Source organism: Lissotriton helveticus, chromosome 11 (genome assembly GCF_964261635.1).
Source record: "Lissotriton helveticus chromosome 11, aLisHel1.1, whole genome shotgun sequence".
Taxonomy (NCBI): Eukaryota; Metazoa; Chordata; class Amphibia; order Caudata; family Salamandridae; genus Lissotriton; species Lissotriton helveticus.
In genome coordinates, this window is record NC_136072.1 from 834,713,326 (window position 1) to 834,727,597 (window position 14,272).

General features: G+C 45.6%; 1 protein-coding gene across 3 annotated transcripts in view; it reads right to left on the reverse strand.

Moving 5' to 3' along the window:
* LOC144792141 (oxaloacetate tautomerase fahd2, mitochondrial-like) overlaps positions 1 to 14,272 on the reverse strand; it is a 104,955-nt gene that overhangs the window by 61,218 nt on the left and 29,465 nt on the right. For all 3 annotated transcript variants that reach the window (XM_078667019.1, XM_078667020.1, XM_078667018.1), the window contains exon 3: positions 9,837 to 10,053. In XM_078667019.1, coding sequence (XP_078523145.1) covers positions 9,837 to 10,053 — 217 coding nt within the window. The remainder of the gene's footprint in view (positions 1 to 9,836; positions 10,054 to 14,272) is intronic.

Below are 14,272 nucleotides of genomic sequence, written 5' to 3' on the forward strand. Positions count from 1 at the left end.
TATTGCGGAATCTATAACTCGTCCAAATTTCTAGAGATGGCGCCCGCAGCTTAAAGAAGAAATTAGTGTATTGTCTTCAATTTAGACTGGCAGCTCTGCAGAGTTAAAAAGCAATTTACTTAACCTTTCGCAATATTGTTCAAATAAAGGAAGGCAAATATGCAGCAGCGGCAGGTGAAGGTAAGAAAGGTGGACGGGGAGGATGTGAACAGACGACGGAATAGGATTAGGGGTGGGCGGAATTTGCGTACTTGCGTTACGCAAATCTCCACGAAATGGTAAAAAATGTCCGCAAGCAAATATAAATTCCGCGAACACGCAGAATTGCTTGTTTTCCATGCTTTTTTATTGTTTGCAATCGCTGTTTGTGTGCTCGAGGGGAAATATCTTGCGAACACACACTTTGACAACGCGAATAAGCAAAATTTTTCGCAAAGTCGCTGAACGCAGAATTTTGGGCAATTTTGCGTTCTCCGTGGAACGCGAAATTACCCAACTTACGGGAGCGGAACGGAATTTACCGCCCAGGCCTAATTTATTTACCTAATTTTCCATATTCCATCGTCTATCGACATCCACACCCCCCCCTCCACCCCTATCCTCCCCGGTCCACCGCGCTTACCTGCAAAGGCCGCTGCTGCTATTATGTAGGGTTACAAAAATTGCGTCTGCACCTTTAGCTTCTAAAATGTACCTGCTCTGGTATTCTGTATCCTGCCCGACGGCCTTTCTCCTTGTGCCCCTCACAGACCTACCATGTGAACAAACCCGGCTTAATATGTAGAAGGCGGGCACAAACATTCCCTCCTTAGTAGAGTGGTTGCTTTGCAAAATGGTCACTCGAGAGCGATCCTCACAGACCCCACCTTCCCAATCAACGTTTTCGGTTCCAGGTTGGAAAATTTGCAGAAGGGAGCTATTGGGGTTTTACTAGAAGTATTGTTGAGTGGTAGTTCTGATGTTATTATTTGGGAACATGTTCATATTTGCCATAGTTGCTCTATGCCCGATTTACTATTCCGCCATAATGCAAGAATGGCATTTGGTAGAATTTGCAGAATCCCTTCCATTCTGAAAGATCGTTTTAACTGCAGATTCCTGTCCTCTAGGACAGTGTTTCCCAAACTGTGGTCCGCGGACCCCCAGGGGTCCGTGACACATTCCCAGGGGGTCCGTAGGCAGCAGTTTTAAAAGCACAGAAAACTTTCTTGTGTAATTAGAAGCTTTCCAGCAACAATAAAAGTGTCAAGATAATTCCAGTGATTAATGTACCTCCTGGAGAGCAAGGCGAGTTTTGTTCAGTGGCAGCTTTGACTTAACTAATGTGGCACAGAGGGTTAATGTGCCTACTGCAAAGAACGTGTAACATGCATTTAAGAAAAGCAGTATTTTATGTGCATAGGTTCGTGGTTACTGCTTTTGTCACAGAGATTATTTTGTTACTGTGCACTTCATAAGTGGCAATCGTAATCTAGCAGAGGGGCCTATAAACTGTCAACAAAGAGCTGCTTGCAAACTGCTTGGTACCAGTTAGTAACTTATGTTTTTTCCTAGTTATTTATTATCCTGATGCTGCTAAAAAGATTTATTTGGGCGGAAATACATGTTTAATGTTACTAGCCAATGTGTTATGTTCTGAATCCCGAGTTTGTTCTTTTCCAGACCAAGCACTCTTTAAAAATGCCTACCAGTATGAATGACAGGTAATCTTTGTAGTCCCCTTTACCTTATGTAACATTTTATATACACACTGATTTACATGTATGATTCAATGTCTCTATATGTGTGTGATGTAAAGTGCTCTGACATCCTACAATGGTATGAGAGATGCTATAAAACAAATGAAATCCATGTGACAGAGGGGCTGTTCCTTCAATATAAAATACTAAGGGCCAGATGTACGATCCGTTTTTATATGCGCGAATGGGTTTGTGAACCCATTTGCGCATGCAAAAACCTATTTGGCCATGTAAATAGACTATTTCGCGAGACGCAATTTGTTTGTGACTCGCTAAATAGGTTTTGCAACCTGCTATTTGGAAGGGGCATTCCCTTCCAAATAGCGAGTCTCAAAACCATGCACAAATGTTTTTCGGTCGCAAAACACTTGCAATTACCTAGAGTCTAGGACACCTCCAGGTGCCAGACTGAATCTAGAGAACTTTTCAACAATGCTCGCACATTCCTGCAGGTGGTGCTTTCTTTTTGCACCCTTGTAGGCGGATCTGGAGCTCCATTCCCAACTAGTCAGTCTTCTAGCAACTCCGAAATTAACTCTGCAGTGTGCTAGGTTCCAGTGCCTCCACTGAAAACAACAGGATTCAAGCCGTGCTGAGACTGCAGGAAGTACATGTCACTCACTGACCTGCACGAGGAGGGTCTGTAGTGCTTGGGCTCCAGTCACAACTTATAAATCATGAAAAATGTGTGCCCTTATGCACCGAAAGCTTTTTGGGATATATTGCAAAACATAGCAGGAGGTCAACGTCGAAGAATAGATTCTGTTTCCACTCTGTGTCGTGGACCTAATCGCAGTCACAGCCAGTCCCACAAGAAGTAGACTTCCAGCTCGAAGACTTGTTGCAAGTCCAAGTCGAAATCTAAACACAAGCATAAGAATTCCAAGTGATTTCAAACAATGTCACCACTCGAAATCTAGCAAAACGTTTAGTAAGGTCATCGTGGTAAAGATCTCATTCCTCCGTTGTCTCCTGAAGTTGAGCTGATCTCACAAATGGTCCCCGCGCACCCAGAGTTTCCCACTCCGTTGTCGAACCCATGCTGAGGTTCAGGCTTCCTCGGGTGTAACTTCAGAACCCACATAGTTTGTTGTAAAGATTCCAAAGTTAAACTCTATTTTTAGCATGTTACGTTAACTTGTCTGTCTTTGGACCATATGCCGCATGTCATTATTTTACTCACAATTTGTGAAAGTGCCAAATCATGCAAACAATGACTTTACAAACAACTAAGGCAACGCAAGTCAGCTTCAAGTTCCCTGAAGTCTGCATTTGAATGTCTGACAGTGAATGTGCAAAATTAACATATAACCTGGGTTGATGTTAATTTTATCATGATGGTTCATACCGGTTATGTCTTGGACTAAATGAAAAGTCCTCCAATGTAGGGTAAAAGTCGGTGGTCAACCTTATGAATTCACCACTGATTTAGAGAGTTCTTCGCTTAAGGTTTTCGCATAAGGTCCTGCCAGACTGCTGTACCACTGCATCCATCCCTATGCTGAGAGCTGATATTGATCGGAGAGCATCTGACCCCAGATGATGTACACTTTCCTTCCGAGGGAACACTCTCCCTGCCAAAGTTTGATAACCATTGCTTCTCTGCTATGAAAAAGTATGCAGTGCGCTGAATCCCAAGAAACTCTAGATGCAAGATAGCTACTCCATGCTGCCCTAGTGTAGCGCATATTAGTAGTCTTTATGGTGTTAAGCCGCTAGGAACATCCCAATCATTGTAGACATTTTCATGTTATTCTCACTGTTAGTGACCTGGATTAGTGCTGTTCTAATTATATTCTGTGTGGTTATTACTCATGCACTCAGCAACAGGATGGAACTGTTGAAATAAACATTTTTAAAGATTTATGGTGTCTTCTCTTAATACAATGCCTGCGAGTGCTGCTTTAAAGAAAACAATTGAGTTTGAATTACCACTGCGTACCTCATTCCTTTATGGGACTGTTAGTAACCTAGAAAGCATGGACACCACAACGACAAGTAAGCCAAGTGGGGTTGAGTGGCGCTACAATGACCTGGACTTTCACCCTCAATTGTTGTTGCACTAAACTAAGTTCAGAAACCCATATACAAGAAATCCAAACCTTGTAGAAGTAGGTCAGAGCCCTAGATTATGCAACAGGGTCAGCATTCTGACTTACAGGTCCACCTCCAACCTGCCCTTTGCCCCCTCAAGGCCCACTACTAGGCCTGTGCTGATTCTAGCACTGACTACCACTCTGGTACACCAGTCCAACCCTGCGCCCTCTGTCCCAGTGCGGATATTGACTCCACCTGCACTGGCCAATGATCTAATCTTAAATGCCGGTTTCTGATCCTGAACTAACTTCAGGCAGATCGAGGTCTGTGTCGCTCTGTGAAATCACGAAAGAGCCACTAGTGGTTATTCAAGCAGACTCTAATCCGATGCCTCTGCCTCAATGCTGGTATCAGCAGAGAATTAACGCTACCTTCGGTTCCGATTCAGATCCAGTGCAAGAGCACCCCTGGATCCTTAAGACTGAAGATGATGAAGGGTACAGGTTACTCCCCCTCATTATGTTGAAAATTCATTTTCTGATGATTTACAAAATGCTAGTGGCCTAGCCCATCCCCTAAGATAGAGCTACACTCACCACCTACACCACAAATGGAAGAAAGCGCTTGGTTCACAGTGGTAGTTTGTAGGACAGCTGAGACGTAGAAATGGAAACAAATGTGCTGAATGCAATTTTCTTAACCAAGGCCAGCCTCATCTGAGCCCATTCTCCCAATTAATAAACCTCTTATTGATACTCTCATGGCTATGTAGTCTAAGCTGTGCTCATGGCCACCAGAGAGTTGAGCTGTGGCTAGGCGAGACAAATCTGCTCCTGGTGATCTGGATTTTCTCAACAAGCACTGTACACCAACAAACTTGATTGTTCAAGCTTCAACAACAAAAGGGTAAACCGACTTCTTTCCTGACTAACCCTCTAGACAGATAGTTGAAAAGGATTGATGCTTTCAGGCAGAGGCTGCATTTCTTGCCTAGTCTGGCACTAGGATCCATTATCGGATTTGTTCTTCTGGGGAGGTACACCCATGCCCTATGGCCAGTGCTATTTTGCTTGCCTTCCCGGAGGATTTGAGGGCCTTCTTAGCCCAAACAGTACAGGATGGACAGGATGCAGCCAAGTATGTTCTCTGGGCCTCTGTGGCCACCACATTCTGCATTGGCAGAGCTGCTAGCACCAGTGTTGTGCTCCGAATGCAAGCCTGAATGCAATCAACCGGGATTACTGGGGACGTGCAGGCATCCTTAATAGACATGCCCTTAAATGACTTCATGGTCTTCAGAGAGAAGGCTGAGCCGGCACTAGAGAGTTTCAACAATGCCTGCACCACATACAGTCCTTGGGGCTACTGATGCAAGCTAAATAGTTTTCCCACCAATACAGGAAGTTTGGGGTGGCCGAGTGAGCTAAAGAATGGTGATGGATTAAACCGTGATCAGTTGACTGGGGGTGAGTGTTTGATTTGCTCAAACGCTCCGTCCATCATCCCCTTTTGTATCGCTTTGTTCGCCCTAAGTGTGGCAGGGTATGCTCAGACGTGAGTCCCTTGCTCACTTGGCTACTGGATTCAAAATAGCCTGGCTGATGAGGATTATGAATCCGAAACCGGTCCCAGGATGCTTGTTTCCGGTCCAGGGAAGACATGGCATGGCAGTTTGGGCTGGACTGTTCCCATGAGGCACAGGGTCAGACTGATTTGCATATTGCCATGTCTGAACTGGGGTGGCAGAGCGAGCTAAAGAATGGTGATGGATTAAACCCAGATCAGTTGACTGGGGGTGAGTGTTTGATTTGCTCAAACACTCCGTCCATCATCCCCTTTTGTATCGCTTTGTTCGCCCTAAGTGTGGCAGGGTATGCTCAGACGTGAGTCCCTTGCTCACTTGGCTACTGGATTCAAAATAGCCTTGCTGATGAGGATTATGAATCCGAAACCGGTCCCAGGATGCTTGTTTCCGGTCCAGGGAAGACATGGCATGGCAGTTTGGGCTGGACTGTTCCCATGAGGCACAGGGTACGACTGATTTGCATATTGCCATGTCTGAACTGGGGTGGCCGAGTGAGCTAATGAATGGTGATGGATTAAACCCAGATCAGTTGACTGGGGGTGAGTGTTTGATTTGCTCAAACGCTCCGTCCATCATCCCCTTTTGTATCGCTTTGTTCGCCCTAAGTGTGGCAGGGTATGCTCAGACGCGAGTCCCTTGCTCACTTGGCCACTGGATTCAAGATAGCCTGGCTGATGAGGATTATGAATCCGAAACCGGTCCCAGGATGCTTGTTTCCGGTCCAGGGAAGACATGGCATGGCAGTTCGGGCTGGACTGTTCCCATGAGGCACAGGGTCAGACTGATTTGCATATTGCCATGTCTGAACTGGGGTGGCCGAGTGAGCTAAAGAATGGTGATGGATTAAACCCAGATCAGTTGACTGGGGGTGAGTGTTAGATTTGCTCAAACGCTCCGTCCATCATCCCCTTTTGTATCGCACTGGATTCAAGCTAGCCAGGCTTATGAGGGGTGAAACCCTGAAACCGGTCGCAGAATGCTTGTTTCCTCTCCATGGAGGACCTGGCCTGGCAGTTTGGGCTGGACTGTTCCCATGAGGATTGTCTGTCAGTGCCAGGGAAGCCATAAGGAGTACATGAGCTGGAAACTCGACAACTCAAGCTCCCCAGCACCATGATGGCTACACCGACACTAGGAGTGTTTGGTACCAAACAACTCCTTGTAATCAATCCCCACTGATGCCAGTGCAAGATTTATTAAACCATGTATCATGAGGGCACCTCAGAGGTGCGGTCCCTACAGTGGTGGGGAGCACACAGTGTTCTTTAATACCCCTCACACACCAAAAGGACCCTTGATGTCATGCTTCATCATAGGGGTCTTCGCATCCCTCTACGGAATGCGGCGTGTTACTAACCAGCGTCTATGTTGGAGCACTTGCTGTGAAACTCTATGTGTGGTGCATGCGGGTATTGGACAATATGTGAGTGGTGGGGTCAGGGATGAAATAACGTGTAAGTGTCTCTAAAAAATACCTGGCATATGAGTGTTGGAGTATATTTTATTCTGTCTCCATGCTGGTATTGTTAAAAGGGTAGTGGAGGAGGTACTTTGTACATAATGTACATTACCTCACTAGTGCAGCGACATGTTTCGAAGCTAGGCTTCTTCTTCAGGATGGGGTGCAACGATCCCCACCTTACTCAGATCAGAAAACAAGGGGTTAAATTGCCCGTACTCTATGTCTAAATAGGTAAAAATATTAAATGTGATTAATCGAACTCGATGTTCCTACAATGAGGACTTTTTACCAGTCCTTGAATTGTGACATGAACCTGATGTACTGAGGGATCTGGTGCTCATTGAGCAACAAGTCAAGGAGATTTTCAAGACCCAACCATCCCATCCGCGGCTCCGCACCAAATACTAAAAACACTGTGGATTCCTTTTGTGTATACATAGTACGGCCAGGGAGACCGAATCCACAATCTCTCCACTCCCTCTTTGTTTTGTTTCACCTCAGAGGTGCCCCTGAAAACTAACAACCCTGGGGTGGTCACTGACTGACTTTAGGCAGCCTGCCACACACAGACATGTTTCTGGACCCCTGGGTGGACAGCATCTGCTCTCCGAGACCAGAAACAATGCACATCCTTGGTGGAGGTGTCACACCTACTCCCCCAGGATGGGCACAGTGCTCGAAGGGGAAGCTTCAAAGGCCTGCCACCTTTGCAATGCAACCCTCAGCCTCTTCTGCTAGCATCTAATGGCAGCTCCTAGTTTAAACTCCCACTTTTGGTGGGAAAATCAACTGGAAAACTTAGAAAGACTAAGAGGTATGCCCACCTTTGCCAACTCCACCCCTCAGGTGAATACACTTTTCTGTCCCCTCCATACATACCTAAAAGAAATATACAGACAACAGGTTTCCGTGAAGGCCTGTGTCCTCCCCTATCCCCCCCATCTCCTTGGGCCAGCAGACATGGGTTGTCCCCTCCACGTCACCGCATATATACAAGGGGTTGTGATGTACTGGAGATAAACCATGGGTCCTACCACCTTGAGCTATCCCCTATACTCCCATGAACCTAGTAATATAACCACTACTCCTCCACCTCAGAGCATGAGCGAGTCCCCTACCTCATAAACTCCTTAGAAATATGGAGCAAACCTGCCTCCTTCACAACAGATACCATGCAGGTTTCAAACTTACACTATATCATGTCGCCACGCCTGTTGGGAAAACAAATATTTTCTTTCTTTGTTTTTTAACCAGTGGTCTAGTGTGCGAACACCAAACTAAATGCCGTTGATACACTTAGGTTTCAGATGCTCTGCAACCATACCATAAATGTTGCAGATCATGGTCTCACAAACAGAGAACAAAAAACATATATGTGTTGTGAAAATATTCACTATTGAAGCCTCGTATATATGGTCTTTGATTAATGAATATACTTCCGTAATGCTTCTGTCTGTCTGCTGCAGCAGCATGTATACTTAAAACTTCAATAAAGAACCACTGGAAAAAAATAAAGTTGTCGCATTGGCAAAAAGCCTTTTTTTTCCCAATTTTTCAGTATTGCACACCAGATTCCTCTGAAGGACAGGGTTCGACATTAAAAATAATAATAAACTCCAATTATGTCAAGGGCATCGGGAGGGGCATGCACCCAAAGTATTATCCCCAAAAACAAAAGGCTGGACCCATATTCCCAAAGTGGAAGCTGAACCTCATTGAAATCTTCCTTGTTGTGAATAGACACCATCCGGTTCAAGTATTTGCATCCAGTCCGTGCTTCGCAAACCAAACCACTGATAGATAACCTCTCAAATTCCAAGTAGTGGGGTACGTGTTTTCATGCTTCAACTTCACTGCAAATCGAAATAAGCTGCATATTGTACATTGTAACTCATAATATAACTTTTGTACATTGCGACTTTGGCTTTTGTAGTCGCAAAACGTGCACATTTTGTAGTCGCAGGATTTGCATGTGAAAACTGCTTTTGTACAGCAGGCCCCAAGTGTCCAGGCGTGCATCTGCCTGCCTAGTTTTGTTAGGAAGAGGCAGATGGTTGTATGCACCAAGGCAAGGGGGACATGCATTTTTCTCCGTGGGGTCAGTAGGAGGGAGGCAGGTTTACATCACCTCTGGCTATCTGCAGGGGGTACGATGGGTGGTTTACTTAACTCCTGGTTATAAGCAGGGTCATGTTGGGTGGTTTATGTAATGAAAGACTATAAGCGGGGGCATGATGGGTGGTTTATTTCATGCATAGCTATAAGCAAGGGGCATTATGAGTGGTTTATGCAAACACAAGGATATAAACAGGGGGCATTATGAGCGGTTTATGCTAACACAAGGATATAAACGGGGGCATTATGAGCGGTTTATGCTAACACAAGGCTATAAGCGGGGGCATGATGGGTGGCTTATTTCATGCATAGCTATAAGCAAGGGGCATTATGAGTGGTTTATGCCAACACAAGGATATAAACAGGGGGCATTATGAGCGGTTTATGCTAACACAAGGATATAAACGGGGGGCATTATGAGCGGTTTATGCTAACACAAGGATATAAACGGGGGGCATTATGAGCGGTTTATGCTAACACAAGGATATAAACAGGGGGCATTATGAGCGGTTTATGCTAACACAAGGATATAAACGGGGGCATTATGAGCGGTTTATGCTAACACAAGGATATAAACAGGGGGCATTATGAGCGGTTTATGCTAACACAAGGCTATAAGCGGGGCATGATGGGTGGCTTATTTCATGCATAGCTATAAGCAGGTGGCATTATGAGTGGTTTATGCCAACACAAGGCTATAAACAGGGGGCATTATAAGTGGTGTATGCCAGCACAAGGCTATAAACAGGGGCCATTATGAGTGGTGTATGTCAACAAAGGCTATAAGCAGGGCATGATGGCTGGTTTATTTCATGCACGGCTATAAGGGGAGGCACGATGGGTGGTTTATTTCATATATGGTTCTGAGCAAGTGGCATGATGGCTGGTTTTGTCATACCTGACTCTCTGCCGGCAGTTGTATCTCATCGCTTGGTCCCACGATGGAGCTAGGGAATTTGCTGAAGATAATCGGCTCCTTAGGGATGGCCACGTTCTGCTCCAGGCAGTGATCCACATAGTTCATCCCCACACAGATGACTTTGTCTGGCCGGGTGATCGGCGACATCAGGTGGACTTTAGAACGGCTGATTGTGTACCGTCCAGACTCCAGGGCTCTGCAAAGATGGGGAAAGAAATTCGAGGTATTGACAATACACAAGAACACAAAGCAAGGCAAAGTACGAGCAGATCTATCAAAGCAAGCCAGCCCTTGATTACTGCTGCAACACTAAGCACAGGTGGGCGGTGAAGCAGAGGGATATTAAGTCCCAGATACTAATGCAGTGGGAGCATTCAGCTGAAAAGACCCAGAGAATGCAGGCATCCCATACTAGGCACTAACACAAGGGGGAAAATGCCCAGCCCAAGGCAAAAACAAATTGGAAACATCCATCCATTAACACCGTGCAACTCAGATGGCACCAATTGCTAACAAAGTAGGGCTTTGAGGGGGATATGCCAAGCTTCATATGTTAACACAGGAGTACTACCCCCCTCCTCCCGCACCCTTAAAATCGAACAGTAACAAAGTTAGCATCACCAAGCCCCAGGCATTTAAGACAGGAGATGACGATGAACGAAAACAAAATTAGGGTCACATTTTATCAGACACTAGTGAGTCCGACCACATGCATTATTTCTTTGGTATAGTATAGCACGTCAGCAGCTCCAACAGAAATGTTCTTACATGATTAATGTTGTAACATCGTATACATTGAAAGTTTGTGGCGGATAACCATAACCAGAGTTAGAGACACTTGTATTCTCCGCGCCGGGTCTGTCTCCAAGCCTGGATCTGGTGGAGGGCACTGGGCAGTATCGGCGTTTGGTAGTGGCATTTCTCCTCACTGTCCCAGAGCTCAGGCACTGCTGCTTGCAATGGGTAACCAAGACTCCTAGATCTTATTAACTCTCGATTGGTAGATGTGCTCTAGCAATGAAGGTTAAAGGAGGCTCTTAGGGGGTTTGCAGCCAGATATAACAGAACCCAATAATCACCATACTTCATTAGCATTGATGTATTTCTGAGGACAGGAATGCATCTTTAATATAACAGGGGAGAAATAGAGCATTTAAGACAGATCACAAAGTGCCCAAAATCCCTAGTCCAAACGCTTGAGTAGTTGGGGCCCCAATGCTTTTCAGTGGAACCAAAATATAAAGCAGTGAACATCTCCGACAAGGACATTCCTAGCACGTCTCAATGGGCTTGGGACATCGCAGTTAATAATGTGTTTAGTTTTTATTTCAGTGAATGAAAATAGTACACAGTAGTAAGATGTGCTAACCCCGTCTAGCACAACAGCCTTAGTATATTTTAGGCAAATGACACTCCTGGACATTAAGTTCCTGCTACAGAAGACTGCAGAAAAGACCAACTGGAAAATATGCAATCAGTATTGGGTCTGCCTGGTGCCTCCAGACACCTTCAAAGCACTGTAGCTGAGAGGAGTGAACCCGAGGCCATTGTCCCGTGGGGACAGAAAAATAATTTCTTTAGGGGTGTGTGTTTGTGTGTGAGCGCGTGCAGCACCGATAACCATACTAATGTCGCTAATCATGGATTACTTATCTGCACTCAGGTCCAATATTGCATGCGGTCTGCTGGATCTGTTCTTTCCCTGTCTCTTGAGTCTTGTCAGAGTCCACAATCACTTGGGAAGACTAGGCAGGCATTACTGGACTCTAGGCTGGCTGCACAGGATGTCAGTGCTTCTACCTCCCCAGCCAGACCTTGAGGAAGCAGAAAAGCAGTCCACCGGGCAGAGATGTGTCCTAGCTTGGTCTCATCCGGGAGTACCAATGGCCACGGAGTTTGATTCACCCGAGGACTAGCACACAGGTCCCACAGGGCAGGCCAGGATCACAAGCATCCTTTATGTACTGGGAAAGTGGATTTTAGGAGAAAGATGGGGATATGCTCATCTCAATTTGGGGGTGGGGCAGGTTCGAAGTGATGCTGCAAGTCAATCATTAGGTCGTATGGGTTCTCTGGCATTCACAACGTTGGCACAACTTGTTTTAATAAGGGCTGGCCGCAGATGCCAGCCCCAAGCCAGGCAAGTTACAGTAACGCCTCTTCCCCGGACAGGAAGTGGAGATCAGATTGGCTCTTTTGAGGATAGGAGGCACCAGGGCAAACCAACCTGTAACCCACAGTTGGAGGGGTGCCTGTCAGAGGGAGAAACAGTTTTTCATCCACACATTATTGGAGCCAGAGATATCAAGAATGCAAAGATTCCATTTCGTAGATTCATATACACCTAATGCAGAGAAAAGGGTGTTGATGGTATGGTTGGCCAGAATATATTTATAAGGGGGCTGGGCTCCACTGCCCAAAATACTGAAGATCCGTATGCCCAAAACAAGTATTATGTGGAGAGCTGAACATCTTAGCATGAAAGTGGTGCCAAACTGCAAGTTAGACTGTGGACTTGATATGTGGTTTTCCGCCAGTGGATGTGACGATCCAGTACACTTTGAACTAAATTCTGACGGCCTCAGGATGTGCCCCAAGTTTACACCCAGTCACAGAGAGGGGTTACTGTTACCCTTTCATAACAAACTATGGGAATTCGGAAGCTGGTTGTAGCTCAGGGGCACAGGCCTTTTTTACCATTACATCTTAGGTGGAGGTCATCTACCAGCCTTGGATAATCCATGCAATCAATCATAACTGGGATTCTACTTCCTCCAGGGTGCTGCTGTGTTTGCAGTGGCATTCTAATGTTGTGTGACTAGGAGACCCTTCGGGAGCCAACAGAATACAAACACAAAAAATGGCATCACGAGGCAGTCCCCAGGGTCACCACAAGACCAGAGATGTCAGGTGGAATATTCATCATCTTCCTTGCCAGCCAGCTTCTGCATGTTACAGCTCATGAGTCACTCTTTACCACTTTTTATTATGCTAGGTGTTGATAGGTTGTAAATGTCACCTTTTCATTAAGAGAGTGTTAGAGACTTGACTAACGTGTGCACTTTGGTTGAGCGTGTGGTCTTCCCAGTGGCTATAAAGACAGATACATACTGGCTCCTTTCATCTACAATTGTGCTCCATCTTGGTGTTTGAAGGGGAGATTCTGTGCACTGACTTAGAGAGATGTTTGCTACACACAAGACCCTGCATGTTCAGTGAAGGCTAGGAAACTACCTTGACTCTAGTGAAGCCCTGCAGCTGGAACTTGTCATGAAGCAGAGGATGCTGCAACAAGTGTGAGGAGTTGAGCATGAGCCCAAAAGGAGAACAAAGAGCGAGGCCCAATTGACGGAAGAGTGTGCATGGGTGGTTTTTAGCAAGTGAGTAGTCCAGGAGCCACAAATTGCTTCCATCCAGTTGGCCAAACCTGAGAAGCATCTGAGTAATGAGAGGGTTGGTGGAACTGCTAAGAACATCCCAGCACGTTGAATGTGGCAAGCCAACATCATTCTCAACAAGCCCAATACCATCCTTGAATATTTGGGAACCTGTTGCTACCTGTTTCTAATTCCAGAGAAACCCAGATGCTTCTTCTTCACCATAGGTCTTATGGTAGTGTCCTGTTGGTTGTAGCTAGTCACCCTGATTCCAGGACTATTGGATTTCGCTCACTAGCCCGTCCAGGTCTGAAGATAATATTTTCATTCACAGTTGGATTCTAACCCTGTATTTGGGATTCTGAATCTCAGCTAGTGACCCTGTGGGTTCATGGAGTAGCTGCAGTCTTATGAATGCCTCTGCCAAACTAAGACCATGAACTGGTATTTTAGTTTACATAATAAACTCCAGTCATAAACCCACCCATGTTCAACTTTGACCATGAGTCTGTGTGATCTTCACCTAGTCACCCCTTAAGCTGTACCAAATTGTAGATAACAACTGTCAGAGCCCTGGTAGCACTGTTAACTTTACACCAACATGTTGTGAAATGCTTTATTTACCACCCTAAACTTGCATGTTGGGCCATACATGGAGCCCATGTTCATTTTTCGTCTGTTTTTTTAATTTTGTGTTTTATTATGTGGACATGGAAACAATGTAACAGATTTTCAGTCACTTTTTCAAGCTCACAGAGTTGTCAGCCTTGAATCCAAAGCAGCTGAGAAACTAGGGTTAAAAGCAGCCACTTGGCACACTAGCATTCTCTATGGCACCTCTGCCCCCGTGGCTTGCTGTACGAAACAGAGTTTACAGTAAACCTGGGAGATCATAAGTCTGTGCCGATGACACCCAAACGTCTCCTCTTAGATAACATTGCCTTTACAGACCTGCGTTATTAGTTTTTCAGTACTGTATTGCGTAAGCGCCATATTTATGCATGGGACTGGCACCTTGGCTCCAGAGTTGTGAGAGCA